The following is a 24983-nucleotide window of genomic DNA, read 5'->3' on the forward strand; positions in this document are numbered from 1 at the left end:
GCTAATAAATAAATGCCCTAATCTGGGGCTGAAAAGGCTGCGGCATATGAAACAGATGATATCACAGCTGTAAACAATCCCAACAACACCATGTTAATTGCACTTGCATCCTACTCCTGTCTGATTTCAGCCTCATGCATTACATTAAAGCTACTGTATGTTTTTAGACAATGAACATGCATGCACTGACCTTGCCAGCAGGCACCCACAGTCAGCTGCGTATCAATCTTTGAGGTGTGGATCGGCCAGTCATCCGTCACCAGGTAGGGTTCATAGGTCACACCATCCACAAATAGTGTCACTGCAGGAAATTCTACGTTGATCACATAATAGTGCCATTCCTTGTCACAGATCTGCAAAGGGGAGAGAACGGTTATCATATTATTATACAGCACTTTCTGCTATGTGACCGCTTATTATGTTTTTAAACAAGAAAATATTGCTGGTTTGTACAAACACAAAAATAGGACAGCCTTATAGAATATATTACTTCGCCAACTACATTTGGTTTTTCAGGGTCTTATTTAGGTTAGGAGAATTTTCCTGCAAAGGATTATAAGGCTGCTGTAATGAAGATGATGATATTTACTCCAATCATGCAGCCGAAACTAAAGGCACATCTTTGCATGCTCCCCGCCTCCCTACCCTCAGTGAAATAGATGCTACAAATTCCGCTCCTCATCCTTGGATCATTTGCTCCCTGTCGTCAGATAGATGCCGTCTAATGAGCTGTTCATTAAAGGCAGACGATGAGTGACAAACACGGCTGCAGAGGACCCGTGCTCCACGCAATTTATATCTACCATGGCAAACACTCTTTGATCATTTGGATAACTTCTAAGGACCCATCCTGTTCTCCCTCCTTCCCCCACCTCTGTACCCACCACAAACACACACACACACACACACACACTTTTTTGCAACCGGGGCAATAATGTCAAAACATATTCACTGTTTTTGCCTACATGGCTTTAGGGCTCCACCTAAGGATCGTTTTTTATTATTGATGATCTTGCAGATTAGCCCGACATGACAGTGTCTGTTTTGTCCAAACAACAGTCAAAAACCCATATATTCAGTTTACTGACAAAAAAGACAAGAGATTTGAGAAGCTGGAACTATTGACTTTTTTTTTGCATTTTTGCTTGAAACAAATTACTGAAATAATGGAACAATTTTGACAATTAATTTTCTGTCGACTGACTAATTTTTCGGCTCTTCAAGGCTTTTGCCCTGAAACGTTGGATTAAAGTGAAGCACAGTTGAGTAATATCTTGAGGTTTGAATTAAAGTCCAGTTAGTCCAGAGGCTTTTGAAATGCAGGTTTAGAGCAGAATTGGAATTTTGTTTTGAATTGCCTGCAGGTGTGAGTGTGAGAGAAAATGTGTTTATGTCTTATGCTGTGGCCACATTATGAATGGAAGGAATAGATTCTCATGTTTGCAAAATTTCAAAATATGCAAGTTAATTTTTTTCTGGCAGCCGAAACAAGTTGAGAACACAAGGTTGACGGTAACATCTCCTTTACACTGACATGGAAAACTTGTTGGTGAATAGTTGCTAGAGATCCTGTAATTAAGGGGCAACATTATCATTCATCTCGAATAGTGTTTCTGTCCACCTGGCGAACGTAAGTCCAACATCCTTTCAGCTCTGTGGGAAATTTCTACATCTTTAGAACAAGCCAGCCAATGTGTGCCAATGGACAATGTATGAATGTTCCTTGCACCCAGAGCAAACTGCGACCTGTCATGTCACAGTAGGTTTTAGGTGTTATATGCTGTAAAAATGCTAAATAGAAATGTTGCTTTCCCCTATTTTACTGGCTCAAAGGATGAATGACACATACAACACTGCACAAGGGTCCTGAAAGCAACAACACATCCGTAACACAAGGCTTGTTCTTAATCTGGATCACCGTGAGATGTGAAAAACATCCATACATCAACTTAAACCACTTAAACTATGAGTGTATTTACTTTTAAAGTGATACTCTCAGGTAGGTAGATAGAAGTCTTAAAGGATTTATAAATCCTCCCATTATTCTTTCTCTTGTTCTGGCTGTAGCATCTGTTTTTCTGTAATCAGTCTTGTGTGAAGGATTCGGATGAATTAACAGCAAATGGTTTATTTGCACTGAAGAGAAGAATATATGCTGATTTGAGATGCACGGAGAAAAACAGCAGGAAAGAAAACAACATTCAGAAGGATTTTGATTTGTTAGATTTCTTTCTAAGGCTCACACGCTCACACACACACACACACACACACACACTGGTAGTTGTTTCAAGCTGTGATATGAACTAATGGGGTTGAGACCTGTGCTGGAGCTACCAGGAATCTCCAGGGATGTTTGATTTAGAACGTACAGTCTCACTCTTTATGAGTGTGAAAAGACAAAAATTCCCACAGGATATCCCAGATACCCCTCCTGCACACACCTCTCAACAGATACTGGGAAAAAATGCCCAGTGACTGTGGTTTCTATGACTTTGATTCCTTATATGATCACGAGTAGATCTCAGCCTAATCATTCAAAACTATACTTCTGCACCACTGTACTGCTTCATGTACTGTACACAGATTGAAATATCCCAGGATGCCATGCATGTGTTATTGACAATGACAGTGTGTTTCAGTTTCATCAGCTCACATTCAGGATTTGTATGTGTACTTGACTAGACAGGCAGAATGAATTGCCACTTTCGTTTAGCAGCTGGGTGGCTGACTGCCAGCAGAGGTGAGTGCGGAGTTACATGTCTCCACAACTGCACTGTTTGTGTTGGTGACTGTCTCCTCTTATAGTGCATTAAGTAGTCCCAATGCGCTAATCATGTGGAGCCTATAAAAGAATGACCATATAGTTCAATGCTATAATGCAATAATAGCTGCATAATGTAAAGGCCTTTTAATGATAAAATAAATATTCTTTACATCTTTGTAATATACCTGCCACTCTCTCTCTTGCTCGTCCCCTTTCACTCTCTTCCTCACTTTCATCTTACCTCATTACTCCGCTCTGCCCCTTCTCCGACTGCTTAACAGTGGAAAATATAAAACTGCTGATTTATTTATTACGATCTGATAATTCTAATGTTCCTGACCTCTCCCTGTCAAAACACAACATCAGTTCACACCCCCAGCCCTACAGGGCCTTTTTGGGGCAAGATCAGAAGAGTTTGGACATGCAAATTAATCAGAAGTCTCTTTCAATTTCATTTTTTCAGCATCCTCTGAACTTAAAATAGACACAGAAAAAATTGAATTAGAGACATTTAACCTTTTCGTTGCTGGACTTTGACATTAGGAACAGCTGTGTTGGTTTAGCATGACGTTTAATCTGCTACCTTGTTAGGGTACAATGTACAATGATGCTGCCAGAGCTAAAAAAAATGGTTAGTATCATGTGTGAAACAAGACAGGTGTTTACATCCACGTTAGCACCCCCGGGGGGGGGGGGGGTACCTACAGCTAAATGCTAACACTTGCATGAAGCACAATCACAATGCAAATGTGCAGATGTTTAGTGAGTACACCATTTACCATGTTCATCATCTTAGTTCAGCGGTTTAGCATGCTAACACTAGAACTAAACACAACATACATGTGAGGCTGATGGGACTATCATTGATTTAGCAGGTATTTGGTGTGAGATAAACATCAGGAGGTGGACATGAATTATCAGAACTAAATTTCAAGAGAACCCATTTAATCATTTGAGATATTTCAGTCTGAACCAAAGCCATCCAGCATCCATAGAGTCACACCACTAGCATGGCTAAAAGATAGACTTTGGGCAGCGTGGAAATATGACAGCAACAAACTGAGTTTTTTCTCACACAGTAAAGCTGATTGTTTCTCCTGTAATCTCTCATCTCGCGCAGGCTCACCCATCCTTTCTCTCCATCTTTGAGTGTAGTAACTCATGGAGTGGGTGCTGGAGAGAATGGCAGAATTAAAGGGCATGAACAAATAATTGACTGCTGGTATGAAAATCCTTAGGAGCTCTCAGTACACTCGTAATCAGACTCTATTGTTTGAATNCCTGGATGTCTATATACTTTTTTACTATATAATTCAAACACTCATGCTGAGCGACTGCCGGTATGAAAAGCTCTCAGTACACTCGTAATCAGACTCTATTGTTTGAATGTTTAAACGCAAAGGTTCAATTCAATGTCAAGCTGACAGGAACCGAGGGCCAGACAAAGAAGAGAAATACTGTGTATAGTTCTATTTAATAAAAAATTGACATGTGTAAATAATAAAACATTATTAGCAAGATCACGAGTCATTTTGTTACAGTTTACGGAGTAGCTGTAGTGCAATCATCTATGATACACGCCTGTTAACACGGTTCTGTTATCAACTTCAGAACATTAAACACAAACACAGACAATTAACAATCTTTCTCCTCTCTCCCGACATCTTTGTCATTACACTGATATCAGATCCCATGGCACTCACACTAGTTGTTAGTGCTGTGATATTTCACATCTGTGTTTTTTTATTTCTAAATGGTCATATGAAGATAAAAAATATTAAGTTATGAAGTTCACATTACAAATATGTTTTCTGAGACATAAACCTGCAATAAGTGATTGATTGATCAGCTAGTGTGCAGTGGCCTTTTACAGCTTTTTCTCTGAAAACAGCTGCCTGCCAGCTGCAGTGAGAGTGAACCAGAACAGTACAGCTGTGGTCATGATATCTTTTTAATATCAAAATATTCATTTCTGCATCTTTTTAGTCTGATTTTGGAGATGAAACTGAAGATGCCTGCAGAGCCTGTGGATGTGTGTTACTGGGGTACAGGGTTAGAGTTTTTGGTTTATCCTCACCATGACATATTGTTTTCTTACTTTTTGTTATCCAGCCAACAGTTCAAAACCAAAAGATATTCATTTTACATAAAACTGGCATTGATTATTAAAATTGTTGCCAAGTAGTGTTTGTTTGGATCGACAGAGGCAGAAGTGACAAGGTCAGAGGTTTGGCTGCAGTAGCAGAAAATAGTAAAACCTAAATTAACATAATAACCAAATCTGAATTTGACTTCATTTACGCAAAACATCCGCTGATGTAACATGAACAGTCTGAACAGCATCACAGGCTGTATGTTCTGTGGTCTTTTGTTAATGTGTGTATTTGTCATTGACCAGGAAGAGTGTTGAGCACTAACTAGCTGCCAGATGGTGGTTATTATTAAGGTGGTCATTCCTCATGTGGTAAAACATTAAAAATCTTCTGGTGGACAGGGCTTGTCTTCTGTCTTTGCTCAGATATTTCCCTGCAGATTATTCAAGTGTCCATTTTCTTTTTATTACTATTCATTCATGTTTAAATCATTTTCATTTGGCCTGTGTGTAATTTGCCTGTCAGTCTGAACGGTCTGCCCTTTGTTGGTTTATAATCAAAGAGTCAACACAGAGGACCCGTGTTGACTTGAAACACAGCCCAGGTGACATTTTCCAGTCCAAGCACTGTGACTCACACTCAACTCTTTACAATCATTTCTACCACAAGGCCTCACGAAATGGTGTTTACATATTTTCTTCTTCTTTTCTGATTGTTTTGTTCCTGTCGAGAGGGAGGTGAGGGAAAGGAGATATGAAGACAGGATGTGGGAGAGAGGAGAGGAGTCTCTCAGTGTAAAGTCTCATGGCGACTGTAATGATGAGGTCAGAGGAGATGACTGTGTCACCGTGTTTCCAGGCCGGCCCCTCTGGACCCATCAGCACCAGCTGCTGAGCAGCAAAAAAAGGTCCCAACAGGTGGATTTCACAATGTCACACCACAGCGCTTTTAAACAAAAGACGAAGAATAAAAAAAAAAAGAGAGAGCAGACAAACTGACCAATTACAGACAAACGATAACAATATCGTTGCTTTATGGAGTCAGTTGTGAAGTTACAGTCTTTAATCCAATCCAGCACTCAGTTTATTTATGCTGCTGACTGTCTAAATTTGAGAAATCATACTTTCAAAATGTACACACATGCACATCTACACACATCAATAGCAGATATCATCAGCAGTACTCGTTCTGCTGCAGAGGCATGTTTGTTTACACAATGCTTGTCTGACGGAATATTAGTCAGTGAGAACATGAAAGTATTTCTGTAACACTAACAAGACGATGAATGTTTAAACTCTGTAATGAGCTGGTCCCAAAGCAGGGTGCAGGTCAGAGCCACCCCACAACAGAGCAAGAGAGACAGAGAAACAGAAACAGAGGCAGAGGTAGAGAGACACTACGACCATGTCCCTGCTAATGTACTGTGGCCATATTTTAAAATACTTTTCTTTTTTCTACATTTTGGACTTCTATTCGAATGAAGTCGCTGTTTTCCAACACCGCAAACAGAATATTTTGAAAAGTACTTTCCAGACAGGGTCACATGATGATATTTTTTTTTGATAGACTTCCAAAATTGACTATTTCTACCTTTTTGATGGATTTAAACCTCTTTTGCTGAATAACTGCGGGAAACAGTAACTTACGACTATAACTATAAGAAAAACATCTGGAAGCCAAAGTGTGGAAAATAACAGCATTTCCTCCAATAAAAAACTTTTCATCTTTCTTACTTTTATGGCTCAGAATGCTACAGATTTGCGCCCAAATGCAGTGCAGGTTCAGCTAACTACAAAAACTACTTTTGTCAGAATGAACTGCTGCTTATCAGACAATGCCAAAAGGATTACTGAAATGAAATGCCAGCATTTCATTAAACATTTAAGAACTTCAATAGAACAAGCTGAGGACGGCGAAAACACAAGATGATGGGAAAAATACGAGAAACTGGGAATAAAGAAGGTGCAGAAGGAAGGAGAGCAGTCAAGATTTTTGAATCCTGGCTCTAAAACATGCTGGATCTTGAGACTAAGCAAGGTCAATCTTAAGACTGACATGGCCCCTTTGAATATTAATTAGCATATTAACACCCATGGCACGCCCACATAGGTGCTTTCAATTATTTAGCCTGATAAAACCTCTTCTCAGGACTGTGTGAGGCAGGTACAGACTCTGCTTCACCGACGTTCCCTCTTCAACCTCTTAGTATTATCAACCTTTTAAGGCCTTTTTCACAGCACAGGTATTACTCCTAACATCAAGGATAGCTATGTTTTTTTTTAAGTGTCATCTGGATTCGGCTCAATTGCAGGCCTGAATCAGTTAAACACTAATTTTAGAACCAGTGTGACTTTCTGCTCAAGCTGTTGTTTTTTGACACGAAGTTTAAGAGGGGTCACGATGCCAGGTTAATTGCCTCTTACCCTGAATGTGATGAAGGACTTGTTCGCTCATGTATGATATTGGTTTAGTCACTTGACTGGGTGGCAGGTATCAGGCAGTCGGTGCCCTAGTTATTGGTTTGCTTGCCGCCATGTTTGTTTAGTTTTAGTTTGTGGTGGAAAGTGAGTGAGAGAAGAAAAATGCATCGGATGTACTGTACATATTGTATATATTGTAAAGAGTTTGCCATCCATGAGCCATCAGTATATATGTTCAGTTGGAATCAGCTGTATTAGCATAAAGCCTGCTCGCTGCATGTTAACACTTGCAACAGTAGTAATGGTAAATCAGTCCTGCTGTGGTGGAAACTGAAGCAGCTAAATGGTATTCAGCCATCATTTTGAATATTCACACCTGTGCCTTTTCCTACTTGACTTTGTCAAAATGCCTTCTGTGAAAAAGCCCTCTTCTTTTCAGTAAACATTGTTTGGTGATGTGATTCCCAGCATAGCTCTAATCCTCATCAACCAGCAGAAGTCTAATCAGCAGGAATAATTAAAAGCACCTATGTGAGTGTGCTGGGTTTTTAAATTAGGAAGGAGACCGCCAGGGAGGTGCTTTACTCATCATGCAATTTCTCAAGTATGAGGGAACTATTCAAACAGTTTCTTCCTTTTAACTTGGATAAAGCAACAGCACAGAAGCTATGATATAGATTTCTGACTTTCTTTTTGGAGAACTCGGGCTATTCTCTCAGTGTTTTTACACCCTGATATTATATATAAAGTATAATTGTCTTGCTACATTGTACTTTCGACTTATTGTTTCTGACCCTGACATTGACATGTCACCTTCCAGCTCCACTCAAACTTCAGCCTCTGACTATTTCTCAGTGATCTGGATTTGTAAAACATTTGGAGGATGCTCTATCCCTCAGATGGAAGAATACACAACCTCCTTCAGGTATTCTCAAAGACAGATTACCTCCTTCTTTTCACAACTGCTTTAGATAGAATCAAAGACTGTTCAATGGTATCCAGACACTTTCTGATCAGTCCACTATTACCAGAAGTATCTCCCCTCCTTACAGAGATGGTGCCTGCTGTATATTACCATACAATAGCAGTGTTTTATTGCTGAGAGTAAAACAGTAGCGATAAGCCCGTCTATCTTGTGGAAATCTGCCAAGGCATATTTACAAGAGGCTATTACATCTTATGTATGGGCATGAAAGAAGGAAGATCTAGAGTTCCAATTGGACTTAGAAAATACTACACAGTGTTGGGGCTGAGTTGTCACCCAAAGGATATCTGGCAAAACAATTAGACGCTGCCTGCACAGTATTAGACCCAACTCCTAACAAGGAGAGCAGTCCCAAATCTTTATTTTTGTGCAAAACAGAGGTTATATGAATCAGGTAATAAACCAGATTGGCATATTGTGCATCTTGCTAAGGAGAAAAACCAATCCACACATAATCCCTTTCTCACGGATAGCACTGGGGCATTTTAAATCTGCTGACATAAACAGAATAATGAGGACATTCTGCTGTCTGCTGAGAAGCCATTTAATAGGGTCAAGTTTATTTTGATGCACTGGAGAGGTTTAGGATGGAAGGAGGATTCCTTATATGGATACAAACCATGCATTAGGAGTTCAGATCAATTCTTAGTGACAAACAGTGCCCCACAGGTATACTCAATTTTTTGCTAATGTGAAGGGTATGATGATTGGTTAGGACTGGCGCATGAATTTGCATATATTGCGGATAATTTTCTTTTGCTCCTGTTCTCTCCAAACCTATCGATTTCTTACCTTCTGTGAATTTAGCATTCACATGATTTATTTAATAAATCTGAAGCTTCGCCTTCAGGCACAATTGCGCTCTGTCCTCGCAATCTCCTCTGGCTTTTTCCATGCCCCATTATCTGTTCTCTCTTCTCCTGCTATCCCCACCTCCACCTCACCTCTCCCTCCTAGCGTCCACCTCTCTTCTCTTTCTCTTTTTCATCTCCTTTGTTCTTATTCACATTCCTTGCCTCTCCTCTGCTCTCCTCTCCTCAGCCACTGTTGTGGCACTGCATTATTGATGCCAGCCTATTATGTGTCAGTGTGGTGGAAGGGAGTGACAAGGATAGTGAAAGTTAGAGGAAAATAAAATAAAATAAAAGAACTGTAAAATAAAGATAGAAAGGAAGCGCTAATATGCTCAACAAAAACTTGCAATACTGTGCAACACATGTTGCCATACAAATGTAGCATATTTCTATTATGTGCCCTCAAAGTTAAATGTAATGTATATGCCATACAAAATATTGAATACCCACAACTCACTGGAGTTTTGTACTATTTCAAAGGAAAATTATTAATGAAGAATTGCATCAAGGTCTGCTTTCAGGCCTTAGTTTAAGTAAGGTCAATGCAAAATATGTCTGCCACTTCAAGTCAAAGGTCTGCTTTGCAATTATGTTTTGCTGCATGATTGTTGAAATGTTTTTGTCAGTCGGTCTGTCAGTTAATGACGCAATATAATATCAGTGAATTATTGAAAATTTACTTTAGGGTCGGCATAAAAAGTTTTTTTTTTTTTTTTTTGCCTAAAGTAATGGCAGGAGTTAGAGAGGGAGGACACTCGACAATCTCCAAGAGATGGAGAGATAGATGGAGTAGGAGAAAACAGAAAGATGAGATATGGAAGAAACCAGCAATCAATACATTAGTATGCTCACTGTATGCTTATGTAGTGCATTTGGTGCACTCAGCACGTCTGCTGAGTGGTCCATGAGCAGGGGATAGTGGCATTAAGTACCCCACCTCAGCACACAACCTGCATAGACATTTACATTTAGTGAGATGTTGCAGCTGTACATGGGAGTAACACAGGAAGCTCCTGGAGGAGACAAGGTACAGCTGAGCTCTCAAATGAGGTCATTTGAAAAATGGACACCAGAAATTAAATAAACACACTCAAATGTACGTACTAGAGGAAATGTTAAATCTCTTCCTTGTCACTCTGTCTTTTTCTGTTCTGCTCTCACAGAAACGCGCAAAATATGTTTTATCAGCGCCAGCTAGTCTGCTTCTATACTAAAGCATGCTGCATTTTGAGTCCTTGCAATAGGATGACTTGCAAAATTAGAGTGATTCATAGCAAACTGAAAAGTGAATAAACACAGCAATGCCAGAGAGCATATAATGGCAATTGAAATTGTGGATCTGTGAGACGCTTTCATACAACTAAAAGCAGTGCGTCACTTCAAGGAGATTTTTTGAGATTTGACTATTATAAAATCTTTTTACACTTTTTTTCAGCCGTGTGACAAATACAGCCCTCTTCCACTGTCATTCCAGATGCTTTCAGCTTTCACCTTTAAAAACATATTCTTGTATACGCCGCGTACACTGAGTGAAATGGAAGTACGTTGTAATTGAAATGAAGCATTTATCAGTCAGTTTCTCGTGTTTGAGATGGAGCTGGATCACTCTTTGAATAGGCACTTCAATCTCTCCTGGTATTTGCAACAAACAGGCAGAGAGGCAATACACCCTCTTACACGTACACACACCTCCAACACCATCCAATTAATCTCCTGAGAAACAAAGGGAGGCTTCTAATCAACACAGGACAGAGAACAAGCCATGGCACAACAAGCATGGTAATAGCAGGCAGATAAGACAGATAATTGTAGATGCTGCAAAGACAAGATTCCAACATTCAGTCGCTATAGTCGAACTCAGACATAAATGATAGATAGCAGGGGGTCTGCAGTTGTTCCAAGCAGTGAAATTGGGCGAAATTGGAAAGTTTATTTGTGATTCACAACACATGGTCCACCACCATGCTCCGTCAATTGTACAGTTATCTTGGACTGATGTGCAACCGCTGCCAACACAAATAATTCATTGGCTCTTTTAATCTGTTTCACATCTCAGACCTCAGCTGAGAAAAAATACTGTGTGTTTGTCTCTCTCACCTTTGTGTTAACATGGCTTTTTCTGACTCTATCTATAAGGACCCAGCTGTGAGTAAATAACACCACATTTGTAAGGGTTTAGATCAATGCCCCATCGCACACACTTGTTCTTTATCTTACTAAGTTGGGCAAACATACAAAGACATTCAATCTTGAAATAGAGACAGTATAAAAAGGCCCAGTCTCTTTGTTTTGTAACTTTGTATGTTTTTTTCTTCTTCCTACCCCCCCACCCCCCCCACCCCCGCTTTATGACTACGCTTGACATATTCCTGCCATCTTTGGCTTACAGGACATTACACGCATGAATCTTGACGTGTATAGGACTTGTGTGACTGTGAGTGAATATCTCTTGGACAGCTGGATTGTACTGATAGGTTCTCTCAACTCAGGGAGACTGAATAATGTGTGCAAAGAGGAGTGATCCATCCTCTAGTCCATTACCAAGGCTGAAAGATTGCTAGGGAAGAAAATAGGTATGCTGTGTGTGTGTGTGTGTGTGTGTGTGTGTGTGTGTGTGTGTGTGTGTGTGTGTAGGTGTGGCTGGCCTTGTTTTAATCTATTGTGGGGTCTGAAAACCAGGAGCCCACTATAATTGTGGGGTCTGAAAGCTGCTTTGTGAACACCAAAATGCTGGAGCCCACAAGTGTAAATGGCTGTTTGATGGTTTTAAACATTCAGGTTAGAATAAGGTTTAGGTTGGGGTTATGCATTCAGTTGTGATGTTTAAGGTTAGGGAAAGGAAAGGGGCTAGGGAATGCTTTTCTGTCAATGACAGGTCCCCACAAATGTAGTAAGACAAGGACGTGAGCGGTGTGTTTGTGTGTGTGTGTGTGTGTGTGTGTGTGTATGTGTGTATGTGTTCACATATGCACTGAGGTTCCTGTCAGATGTGACATTCCTCCAGAATGTTCGATCGACATGGAAAATAGAAGCCTCTCTCTCTATCGCCCTCTCTTTGCCAGCTTCCTTTCATCCCTCTCTTCCCCTCCCCTCTCGGGTGAGAATTGCAAAATCAATAGAGCTAAATGGAGTTGCCACGGAAGCCATTGAGTGTCCTTTCTAAGTGCTGGAGGAACAAGGACAGTAAGATGCAGCTGTGACAACCCACAGTCACCTTCTTCTTTCTATCCAAACCAAAACTCTTCTCTCAACAGTTTCTATCACTGTCTGAGCTTACCCATGATTCAACACTAGGTTATTTGTCACTAGGCAGTGTAGCAGCTCCTAACCTTAGTCGTCTTATGTTTGGTCTAGTTATTACTACATCACATAGTATAAATATGTAATTTGAATATTATAAAAGTCATAGATTGAATAACATAAATAACCACAGGTAGTTGTGAGTAAAAAAGAAAAGTGTGTGATCTAACAGTGAGGTTAGATATTATGTTTTTACAATTGTCACTTATTCCATGCATTAAGCTCTATTTATTCAGTTTCAAGTTTCACTGAGGTCAAGAGCTCTTACAAAAGAAACCAGAGAACACATTACTTTACATATACACAACATTATAACAAGACAGTCACACAAGCCAACTAGCAGATGCCACTGCACAAGGTAAACTGACATTACACTATGATCTACAGTAGCACTGTGTATCTGCAGACTGTTCTGCTACAAGACATTTTAAAATCCTAATTGTATGAATTCATATTATATGGATCTATACTTGAAATGACTGTTTTGTCATTCTCTTAATTTTTATGAAGAAAGAAAATTAAAATGAAAAACGTGGCAATGCATAGGACATGATGCTCACATCTAATTACAATTTAATCGACTTTTTTCACAGCAGACATTTTGGCAGCGTCTGAAATCACACTCTGTTTGCAATATAATACACTTCTGACTCGTTTGAGTGTCTTAGTGTGAAATGTAGTCCATCCCCCAATTCAGTGCCCTTTAAAAGATGCTAAAACTGCATTTTATAGAGGATAAAATTACAGTAGTGACACACTACACCTGTCAGTGATGACACAGTCATGGTTTTTCAGTTTGCTGCTCACTATAGTAGAGAAAAGTGGATTTGTGAATGAGGGAATACTTTTGCAACCATTGACTTGTTATAACTCTATCAAGTGTCCATCTACCTTTAAGCCAGGGTGACCTAGTGCTCACAACACCCATTAATTAAAGGTGCTATATGTAAGTATTTGTTATTACTACATAGCCAACATTAGCATTAATAGCCATTTACTTAACAGTCTAGAAGAAAGGTTGTGGGTTCAGCATCAAACTTGATTCTTTTACTGTCCAAGATGCCCGTGTTGGACTGACGGCAGACTGGACGCTCTCTAAAGTGAACTTTAAATTGGATTTTGAAATAAAGAATTAAAAAATGCATGTGCCTGCATTTTCTCTCGAGTTGTAAAGTTCGCTACACCTTCTGGCCTCTTCAGAGAAAAAAATCCAAAGAGAATATTGTATTTATAGAAGGTTGCAACTGTTTTCAAAGACACAGCGCCCATTTTCTCTTTGACATAAATACCGAGTGCTGCTTCAGGGCACACATCAGGTTTTGATGTCAGTTCTTTAGATTCAAAGAACAGTTGTTTCTTTCTAGACTCACCATTTTGCACTGAGATTCCACAATAAGAAAGACCTAAATCAGCTGTAAAAGAGGTAGAGACACCAGTTTCTCCCTTGACAATAGCCTTTAGACAATAATGCAATCCAGCTGCAAGACATCTTTTCTCATCAATAAAACTTGAGCTTCACTAATCCACTGCTTTTTCCTCCTGAACATAAAACATTTGAAAAAGAAATATTATCAAAAATATCATTAAAATTAAAAGCACAGGAAATCAGCAATATATGAGAATCACAGAGTAGATTTTCATCTTTTAATCAGCCCATTTGCGCTCCTATGTCATTTTGCTTGTTAAGCTCCTGTATTTCAGACCAGTTTCCATTTATATTTAATTAGTCTCTGCACAAGTGACTTGTTCTGTTGGGTAACTCAACACAAATTCTCTTTGACTGCACTGCATGCTTCCTCCGTGGTCCTTTACAACATCCAACTAAAGGAGCAAATGGGATCCCTGCTATCTACGTACTGTATATGTGTGTGGGAGAGAATAAGTCAGAGAGAGAATAGGAGGAAGATAATGAGAGACTGAGAGAGAATGAGAAGAAGCTAGACTGAAATAGAACAGTGTCTTGAGGTTGTTTGCAAAGCAAACGTAGCAGTCTGCTATTGGCTGCCCTTCTCTTTGTCGCATCCACCTCTGTGGGCCTCAGGAGAAAAGAACGCTGGCCTGAGAAAAACACTTTTCAATCTACCTTTGGCCTATAACAAACAGCTACCTGGTTGGAGGGTACACAAAAAAAATATATATTTTGTTGTACCTGTGACCCACAACAAACAACTCTCTGGCTGAAAGATACACACCAGCACCAGCAGAGATAGCGGCAAGGAAAAACGCACTGTGATATTTGCATCCATCTCTCCTGACGCTAAAAACAGTCTTGCATATCATTTTTCATGCAATTTTCTATGCAAATGTAAAATAAAAATCCAAAACAAAACTAGTCATCAGAGTCGACGCACATGCAAATCCACGCTCACACATGCATGAGCACACATGCAGAAAAACCCAAATACAAATCTCTTATAATCTGCTTAGTGAGCAAAAACTCTGGAGAGCTTGCTGTAATTATGGAGCATTTTCTAATAACTTAAGTGTGAGGTGGATATACTCTGTATCCCAAAGGAAAACAATTTGATTAGATTTACATCTACCATGCATTATTACTGAGCTGGGGAGAGTCTGTGGAAAAGGGGAGATTCCTGTACAAGAGAGTTCAGCTTATCATCAAAATCATCTCAGCTGTGGGGATTTTCTTTTCTTTTTTACAGTAGGATTCTCTCTGCTCAGTGGCTGCATGGCAAGCTAGAGTGACTAGGCGTCCTTCAGCTGGATGATTCTCATCCAAGCGTTCTCCTTGCTGAGGTCTCCTTGAGCAAGACCTTTAATCCTGCCAGCTCCACGGTCAGTGCTCTGACCCTGCACTGTAATCCCGATGGTAAGGTGAGGGGTAGATGTCACTGTGTGAACTTGTGAACTGTGTGGACTAAAACTTTAAATTGTTATTTTTACGTTTAGATAAAATACCTGCCTGCTGTGCATCATACCGAGAGTATTTCCAAGGTTATTTACAGCACCATTATATTAATCTGCAGGATACTTCTAGGGACAAAAAGAATATCTTATTATATGCGTCTCCTGAGCTGAAGCAACTTCATACGGTGAATCTTTTTCCTTCCCAAGACTGAAACAGTAAGCGTCACTGCAAATTAGTTCAGCAACTTCCCCAGACGCATGACAGATAATCGAGATCTGCAGCTGGGTGAGCTATTACCCATAACTAAACAGACTTTCCACTTCAGGTCTATGTTTGTGTGTGTGTCTGTGTGTGGGATAACGTTGTCTTCTACTCTGTTATCTCCTACAGCGAGCAGAAGAAAGTGATGGAGGGCCTCCAGTAATTAGAATGGAGAGCCTCTCCCTTCACTATACAAATAATGATAGCCTTTCACCTGCTGCAGAAAATCACCCTGATCTATTCTCGCATTCAAACACGCGCATACACACTCCTCACCTGCTCCAGTTTCCAGTGGAACTCGGCAGGTCTGAAAGTGTCGACCTGAGTGAAATCTCTTCTGAGCAGGAACACCAGGCGGCAGTTGTGGACGTACAGAGAGTAATGGTGGCGGTTCATCTCTGAAGGAGGAACAGCGCAGGCATGCATGGTCACACAAACACACTCACACAATTAAACACAATTAAACATAATTCTACATGATACAGCGTATTAATCAACAAGATTATTCCCTCTAACTTGAAGGACAATAAAGTGATGCACCTGCTCCTCGAGATTTCTTTTGAGTTTTTTCAGGGAGCAGTGAAAAACTGTCATATGGTAGAGCTGCGGGAAACACTGAACTCCTTCCAGCTACTGGAAATTGTTTCTCCGTATGAAAAGACAGCAGTCATCATGACAGAAAGGGTCCAGTGAGTGTGTTTTTTTCTGGATGATCGACTGGTGTCTGTATAAGATGGCTATGAAGGGCGAGTCCCACTTGCTCTGCTTTTATAATACACTTCAGTAATCTTGAGGTGGGATGATGTGTGGGGTGTGCAACAGATCCTCTTCTAAATACCAAGTGACTCCACAGCGAAGAGCTGCTGGCGGCCTTTTAAAGACAATCTTTGTGTTGTTTTCTTGCGTATCGGTAGACTCAGTTTGGGTGTTGAGATGTTTGTCAGTCAAGTACAAAAACATGACAAAGCCATGTTTTGAAAACTTAACATTATTTGATTTATTATCACAGAAACAATTCAAAATGAGAAGACAGGTAATCCCATGACTATTATACTATCAATAATATCATTTCTTGCCTGTCCATGTAACTGTATTGTGTTATAATCTCATATCGGAACATCAGGGTTCACAATTCGCATATCTAAATGCATGATAATATGTTAAACTTCACCAAATTCAATCACAAAAAGAGCCCTTCAGTACATACTATAAACTATTTCATGGGTCAAACACTATAACAATTGTTTGACTGAGTGGGATGTAAGTATATGTTCTGAAAAGTTTGATAATCACTCTGACATGTTGCTATAGACAGAGATGATGCTGTGAATTATCATGATAGTTTTGAAGTTTTGACCATATCGCCCGCCCCTAATGTCACCTTATTCAGAGCAATGATGAGACCCGATACGTGCTGAGTCTTCAGACACCATTTATATTCTTTAGCCAAAACATTACAAATGCAAAAAAAAAAAAAGGGCTTATAAGACTCTGGTGGTCTAACATGAACTACTCTGCAGTTTTGCATCACAAGATCAGAGTACACATTTCCTAAGCTAATAAGCCATCTGTGAGACCATTGTGAGAGTGTGCAATTTGCAGATGGCTCGCTTAATTACACAGTTCAGGCAGCTCAGTTCAGACATGCAGTGGGAAAAAAACTTTCAAAGAGCATTTGCTATTGTGGGCTTCAGTCTCAGTCTTAGTAATCTTTTAATTTTGAAAGGAGGTTTTTGATCATGCAGTGTTTATGGCATGTCCTCCTTGTAATGTTGGGGACACCAGAAAGTATAAAATGTTTATGTTTCAATAAAAGGGCCTTACATCTTAAGTGATCAGATGTGAAATAATTTCCTCACCGGTCTTGTCAGAGTTACAAAGTAAGGTTTCCTTCTCAGCTCTGAGTCCTGGACTGGGCCCGTGTTTCATCCAGGTTGCCACGGTGAACTGGTCTGTCAGGTTTTGGGGCACCACGTGATCTGGAACATTGGCAGCCTGACGCCCGTCGAATCTGTAGATGAGGTCGCTGTCTCGCCCGCTGTCAGTCAGCAGAGACGCCGTCCAGTTTGTGGAAGGGCTGGGGGCAGGAAGGAGGTCGGTGCTGCCCGATGCCGCACCTGGATGTGCCAATCAGAACATCGCACACTGTCAAGAAAACCTGGAGAGAAGCTGCTTTGCCACGATCACTTTCTGCTTTCTGTGTCATCTTTCTGGATGTCCTCACATGTCAGCATGCCTGCCAGTTTAATTAAACATAGCTCTATGAATCAGGATATGTGTTTTGTTAATATATTTATTGTAATATGGTCGTGAATCATTTGTAACAAATGTCATATAGCCATGGTTCTTATGTGAATCTGCTCGTGCAAAACTTGTTGGGCTTATATTTCTACTACCATCATGCACTCTGTACACATGCAGTATTCGAAATTCAAAATACCATGTGTGGTCCCTAAAGATGCAGTGAAGTGCCCTGCCCCACTTACATCACAAGAATGCTCTAATTTTAAACATGTTTTGAAAGGAAATGACTCATTTACAAGACACAGTATAATTAAGACGGTACTCTTGTCAGTCAGATCAAGCACATATGTAAATCCTCCATCTTTGTTTGCTGTTTCCCTCATAGTCCTTTTCAGGCTTTTATTTTTTTTTTAAATTGTAGATTCTAAAGAGGAATATTTTCTTTATTGGCAATAATTAGTAATGGTATTGAATTTGTGTTTTACGTGTACTGTATGTATTACAGGGCAAAGCCATATTCCAGGGTATAAATGGGAGGTAATAATGAACACATGTCACAGTTTGACATGATGTTTGGAATTTAATTCAATATAAAAAAATGAAATTCAAAATAGTCTTCAGGATTAAAATGGCACACTGGAAATTGGCATATTAATATACTGCAGAGGTTAAGACGTCAAGAGGTAATTTCTTCTTCGAATTACATTCTTCATCGTCTCTCATTATTATTTCTACTCTTTGCTCCCTCAGACCCCTCTACTCTTTAATAACACCTCACTATTTCAACAAGGCTTTTCATTTTGTCACTTTCTTCTCTCACCTCCTCACTTCTGCTAATTTCTTTTTTTCTCTCTCTCTGATTTTACTTCTCTCTTCTCACCACAGAGTTTTTGCAGAGACTTTTCAGAGTACGTTTCACGGTCGCAGCCCTTCCCGATGTGGTTGGTCTGCAGCTCCACCATCGCCCTCACGCCAGACAGGGGACCGCCACAGGTCTCCAAGTGCATCTTGGGGAACAGCTGCTTGCTCCCAGTCCCTGGCTCATAGTCCACACGCTTGTTCCAACCTTTATGAACACAGTAAATAGCTTCTTAATTCTACTGAGCATCTAATATCTGCAGGCAATTACTTTCACCAATTTCCTTTAGTACATACACACTGAGATATCCAGCCATCAGTGACGTGTTGTTTGTGGTTTGACTGTGGTGTAAACAAAAGAAGAACATTTTTAACCCATTGAGAGATCGTTCGGCTCTAACTGACTCTCTTATTTGTGTTTCTAAATTCCTTCGGTCTTTCCCAATCTTGACATTATTTACATTCTCTTGTTGCATATCTCGCTGTCTTTTAGTCTACTTTTAAAAGCATTATTAGAGCAGTCCACAGAAATAAAAGGAATAAAAAACTTTGTTCTGCTGTAAGTGGGTTTAAAATAAGGTCTTGAAACGATGACAGGCAACCACACTGGTTGGCAACTTGGGAGCTTGGAATTTTCTCAGTAAAATCCTTCCCTGTGTCAAGTCAAAAGGACCCAGTAACATGACAGGCGTGGTAAAGAGGGGTGCTCCCCTCCTTGTAACTGTCAGTCCTGTTGCATGGTGTTATATTTTCATTATCCAAGTGTTATATTTATCCCCAGTGTGTATGAAAATCCCTGAATCTGGAGGTGAAAGGGATTCATAAGCATGATTGTTTGAGGGAAAGTTTGAGTGCATGTGCCTATGCATATGTGTGTGTGTGTGTGTGTGTGTGTGTGTGTGTGTGTGTGTGTGTGTGTGTGTGTGTGTGTGTGTGTGTGTGTGTGTGTGTGTGTGTGTGTGCGTGTGGACACCTGGCAGCTCTTGCCAAGCCTACAGAATAGGATATCAAGTCTCCAGAGACAAACATTCACAAAAAGAGAAATGGACTGTGATTCGGTGGGCGAGGAAGGGTGAGATGGAGCGAGACATATTTAGCCTCCATTTATGCCGGGGAGCCTTCTTCAAAAAAAGCAGCAGCAGGAGAACTGCTGACCTTTACACACAGATGATAAATATGATTATGTGAACAAAAGACTTGATGTTTGTGTGCACCAGTGCATTATGTTTTATTCATGGCTTTACACCACTCTCAGTTAATGGTTTTACAAGAGGGTTTTGCAGTATGGCCCCCTTTTATTAGCCAAATCGTAAAGAATCATGCAACATTGATAAGGATGATAACAGGGTAATGATAGCAAGTGGTTCAAATGTGGAGAGTTGAAAATGCCCGTGATACCATCTGGAAAATAATTGTGTATCTTTCTTTAAAAGCACGAGCTTGAATCATCCAGATCCAGCTCTTATTTTGTTGTCAGTGGTTTTATGTTCCATAAATCAGTAGGTTTTTGGATTGAAAAAAATGGCACATGTCTGTTCCACGTTGAAACCAGTATGCCATTTCAGACCACTTTTCTCAACACTCCTTTACTATTTCTGTCTGCACATCCAACTCTCTGTGAAGTGCACTGACATTTCCTTCAATGAGTGTCCCAAAAGCCTAAACAACTGGCATTCATGTCATTTTCAATATTTTCTCTCTTTGCACTAATGGATCTCGTCTGTAAAAGGCTCGTTCACATGTGATTTTTTTTCCTACTAAATGATCTTCTCCCATCATAGCACAAAATTATACAATGCCATTATCTAGCCATGATATCATCAAACCATCATGTACATTTATACCATGGCTGTACAATCTGTGGACCATAAATGATGTTTTAATCATCAGTCTGAACTATTATTTCATCTGACAATGGATGCAAGAGATGAAGCAGCTTCGGTGAATATTATGGTAATTATGTAATAATGCACTTCTACTGTAAGTATTTAATATTTAGATATATAAAAATAATTGATGAGGAAGAGCTGAAAATCAATTATTTTAATGCATTTTAACTTCTATCCAATATACTTCTTTATGTCTTGTAGCAACACTTAAAACTGTGACACAGCTGCATTTGAAAACTTCTACATGTTGTATTTCTAATGACTAGCTGAGGTAATTCCCAGGTCAGCGTTCATCACATATACTAAGTCTATAGAGATTTTCTATATATGCTCCACATGGGAGGGGCCCATAGCTTAGAGCGCGGGTGTGATTTCCACAGGAGGATTGGGGAGACATGTCCCCTTCACTTTTTAAAATACAATTTTTTTCTGTCTCACTCTTATAGTTTCTGTTTGATTTACTTACTAAAATCTCTCTGAGCAAAGCTGATAAAAATGGTGATTTTCTCATCTAGTTATTTTCAGTTATCCCTTCTTTTGACAAAAAAATAATTGCTTAAATTTATATCATGTTTATACTCTCTGTCAGTACATCTCTAAAAAACATGTAGAATTGAAGATCTTTGAACATAAGGCAGCAAAGGACATTGGCTTTTGTAAAGAAGCATGAATAATATTATATCATGATATCATAAAGTAGGAGCTCCTTATTATGAAAAAGCAAGTGTTATTTTAATTGGCAATAGTATTGAAGTAGTAGTATTACCATAGCATTTCTAATTTGGAAAGCACAATAACCAGTTTCATAATAATTTGCTAGACTGATAGAAATATAAATCAGTAGCATTCATCTTTCTTTCTTTTATTTCTTTCTTTTGGAAGAATCTATGCCCTCGGCAGAGGGGTTAAGACGCTGAGCATAAACTGGCCAGGAACCTTTGTCGCATCTCTCTCCTCATTGTTTCCTGTCATCTCTCCACTGTCTGTAATAAAGGCTTCAAATGTCCAAAAACACTTAAGTCAATAATACACTGATTTTCAGTGTATGTAGAAAGTGGCAAAGAACCGTTTGGTTCATGAATAACCAAGAGTTTTATGTCGTCCATGGCTTGATTTTTCTTGGAGTTCTACAAGAATATGATGGGAATTAATGACACTGTTAACAGGATCTGGTCATGAGTTTAAAAACAGCACTACGGTGTGTTGTAGTTGACTGGGGCCATTCTTTTTAAGGCCGTTAGTATAAGCATCACCTCTCCCTCTCACTATAACTTTGTTCCCCTCCTCCCTCCCATGAGTTGCCTGTTCACTCTGCCTCTTTCTTTATCTCTTTCTCCCTCCTTCGCCCCTCTCCTGTCTTATCTTTCTCTGTCTTCCGCTTTCATTCCTGACTCCTGAGATGCTGTCAGCGCTGACAGGTGAAGCAGCGGGGGAGACGGGCTGGCTCGAATGCCCAGCTGCTGCCATGTTGAAGGAGGGAGGGAAAAAAAAAAACACCACATACACATTCCAGTCAACTTTCCCTCTGGAGGTTTTTGTCAGGTCTTCTGATTTCCTCGAGAGACATTCATTCTAAAATGAAACAGAACTCCCTCGAGGGAAAGGATATGCTCAAAGACTGCACTGAATTGCCCGCTTCAATTTTTGATGGTATTGCTTTACATTTGAATACATTTAAACATCTCAATGCACTTTATACCAATATAGAAATAAGCACATTTCTGTCAAGTATTGCAAGATAAATATAGGCATTTTGCAAATATTTCAGTGGCTATTTCTTTATCTCTGACCTTGCCATCCAGGTTTGCAAATAGGCTTGACATCAATATGCACAGCCACATCCTCCTTTGCTCTCTTCTGACCACAGTCAAAGGCCGTCACCATAATCTTGTAGCTCTGCTGCTTGTCATAGCTCAGTCGCTCTGTATTTCTGATGTTACCTAAAGGAAAGAAATCAAAGAGGAAATATGATTATGATTATCCACCGACATAGAAAAATAAACTGTTATGCTTATTTGTTCATAATAAAGTGAGAAACATTTGCTGCTGAGCAATAATTGAAAGTGACGTTGCATTAAAGAAACTGCTCCTTGAAAACAAAAGCTTTTGTACTCACTGAAGTCTTTTACTGAAAACTCAAGGTCCAGTAACCTTGTGTAGCATTTTAATATCAAAGCCTCACTGTAAACAGTTGATGTAAAATTGTAATGATAGATTATCTTTGCCTACCACCAGGGTAACAGCGTAAGAACAGTGTGAGATGGACAGGATGCTACAGGCCTGAGGATTTGCCTCGAGTAGAGCCACTAGATCATTTCATATACTGAGGTTACTATTGTTCAATAGTGCAACCCTCTGCCAGCTAACAAATGTTTAACGGTGCTGAATACTGCAGTTATTTACTGTAAAATAAAGTATTACCTTTCACACTGATAATTTGCCTGTTTGAATATTGTCAAATTCTGCTGCTGAAGTCAAGAGGAAAAACTACAAAATTTCATAAATGCATAAATAATTTGGTTGAAGGAAACAATGCTTGATGGTATGTGGGACTAAACACTGTGAGAAACTTTATTCTCTACCTTGTAGAGCTTTAGAAAACTGGTTGTACACCAATTACTTCAATCCCCACTGACATCTAAAAGGAATGGTGACTCCATTTTTCCACTGAGATGATTAGTTAGTTGAAGGGCTGCTTGCAGATTTCATTTTAATGTGTGAACTTGCTGGAGCAGCATAGGATACCATGGGCATGTGGGTTTGTTTTGTGAGACTGGAAAGCACGACTTGAACAGTGGGAACGGTTGAGTTTCTCTTTGTAATATAAAAGTCTTGACCTTACAATAATGCCTTAAGACAATATATGTAATGATTTGGTGCTATGTGAATAAAATTGAATTGAATTAAACCCAAAGTTTCGCTAAGTAATAGACTAATCTTATGAGACTGGCCTCAGGTGGAGTGAGGTCTACTCAACTGTAGCCACAAAACTTATGACTGGATATTTATCAAAAGCAGACAACACACACACAAATACACAAATGTGTACACAGAGAGAGAGAGAGAGAGAGAGAGAGAGAGAGAGAGAGAGAGAGGCCAAGAGATTTAAGTAAATGTATGTCAGTGTATGTGTGTGGTAGCCAACAAGCACAAAAAATATTAAGGCCTCATGACTCACAGGTGATTACGCCCTGGAAATGCTGGTGCAACAATCCTAAAGTATGCTTTATCGACTGAGCTAAATGTTAACAAAGCAGCAGTGAGGTTCATTCAGTCTATATCGCTGTGTCACAAAATGGCAACTACAGAGTGAGTTGCTGGTTGCAACTGATGCTGTTTGTCTCGGAGTCTGTCAAAGCAAAAAAGTAAAACAGGACTCAAAGCTTTTCTAGTTAATGAACATTATTTATCTGTGAGACTTCCATACAGATGTTCTTTAAGATAAACTAAAGGCTACAAAACAAAGTCATATTCTTATTTTGTCAAAGATTTATTGAGACAGTCACTGCCATCGCAGTCGGCCCCCGGAACTACAAAGGCAACTGAAGCTATTTTTGTTGTTTGCATCTGTAGTCTTGATTGTATGAAAAACTGTCACTCTGATTGCTGTCAGAGAGAAGAGGAGAGGAGAAGTGACCAGAGAAAAAGAGAAGAAAAGAGAGAAAAAGTCCAGAGGAGAGGAGGTGCAGTGAGCACTGAGGAAATCAGTTCAGAGCACAGCAGTACGGAACAAAAAGAGCTGAGCTTGAAATGTCAGAGGGAGAAAGGCAAGGAGGTCAGAGTCAGACAGTTCCTACAAAAATCTCCTACAGTGACTATTTGATCCGCAGCTGGTGAGAACAACTGCAACAGTAAAAGTACTTGATATCAACCATTTCCCGTTTTCAACATTTGCCATTTTGATTTGACAGGACATTTTCATTTCTTGTTTCATTAGCAGGCGACCTTTAACATCATCTTCACAAGGGATCTAAGGAGCCCATCTGGATTTAGGATTTTCTTATTCTGTCCATAGTACACATGATGTTCAGTTTACTTGTCACAGTGGGTACGTTGGGGGTGGGTGATATGGGCAAAAGATCATATGACAATCTATCAAGAATCATGATCCACAATCTGAATCACGAGTCTCCCCACAGATTTAGTTGAACTCGTGATCACATGACTAGTTGTACATGTGGTTGCCTGGACACAAAGCCTGTCACTTGTTTCCGCTCTGATTTTACTCTGAAAGCCCTGACTAGAAGTTGTGATTTGTATCTTTCTGCTACTTTGACACTTCTTTCGGATGTTTGTCGGCTCACCGCTGCTCTTCACCTACAATGCTTTCCTCTTTTTAAGAACTGTGTCACAACCATTTACAGTTTTTTGCTTAGTTCATAGGGAGTATTCATTTTGACAGCTCTGTTATTTAGCCCCGGCTCGTCCCGCCTCGCGTTTCCCTGCCTG

General features: G+C 39.7%; 1 protein-coding gene across 1 annotated transcript in view; it reads right to left on the minus strand.

The window, feature by feature from the left end:
• LOC111228848 (calsyntenin-2-like) overlaps window positions 1-24983 on the minus strand; it is a 144295-nt gene that overhangs the window by 11412 nt on the left and 107900 nt on the right. Inside the window, exons 6-10 of the mRNA XM_022754938.1 lie at window positions 22325-22474; window positions 18668-18853; window positions 17403-17660; window positions 15820-15941; window positions 191-353 (exon numbers count right to left, since the gene is read on the minus strand). Coding sequence (XP_022610659.1) covers window positions 191-353; window positions 15820-15941; window positions 17403-17660; window positions 18668-18853; window positions 22325-22474 — 879 coding nt within the window. The remainder of the gene's footprint in view (window positions 1-190; window positions 354-15819; window positions 15942-17402; window positions 17661-18667; window positions 18854-22324; window positions 22475-24983) is intronic.

This window comes from Seriola dumerili, unplaced genomic scaffold (assembly GCF_002260705.1).
Source record: "Seriola dumerili isolate Sdu_G_001 unplaced genomic scaffold, Sdu_1.0 BDQW01000226.1, whole genome shotgun sequence".
Classification (NCBI taxonomy): Eukaryota; Metazoa; Chordata; class Actinopteri; order Carangiformes; family Carangidae; genus Seriola; species Seriola dumerili.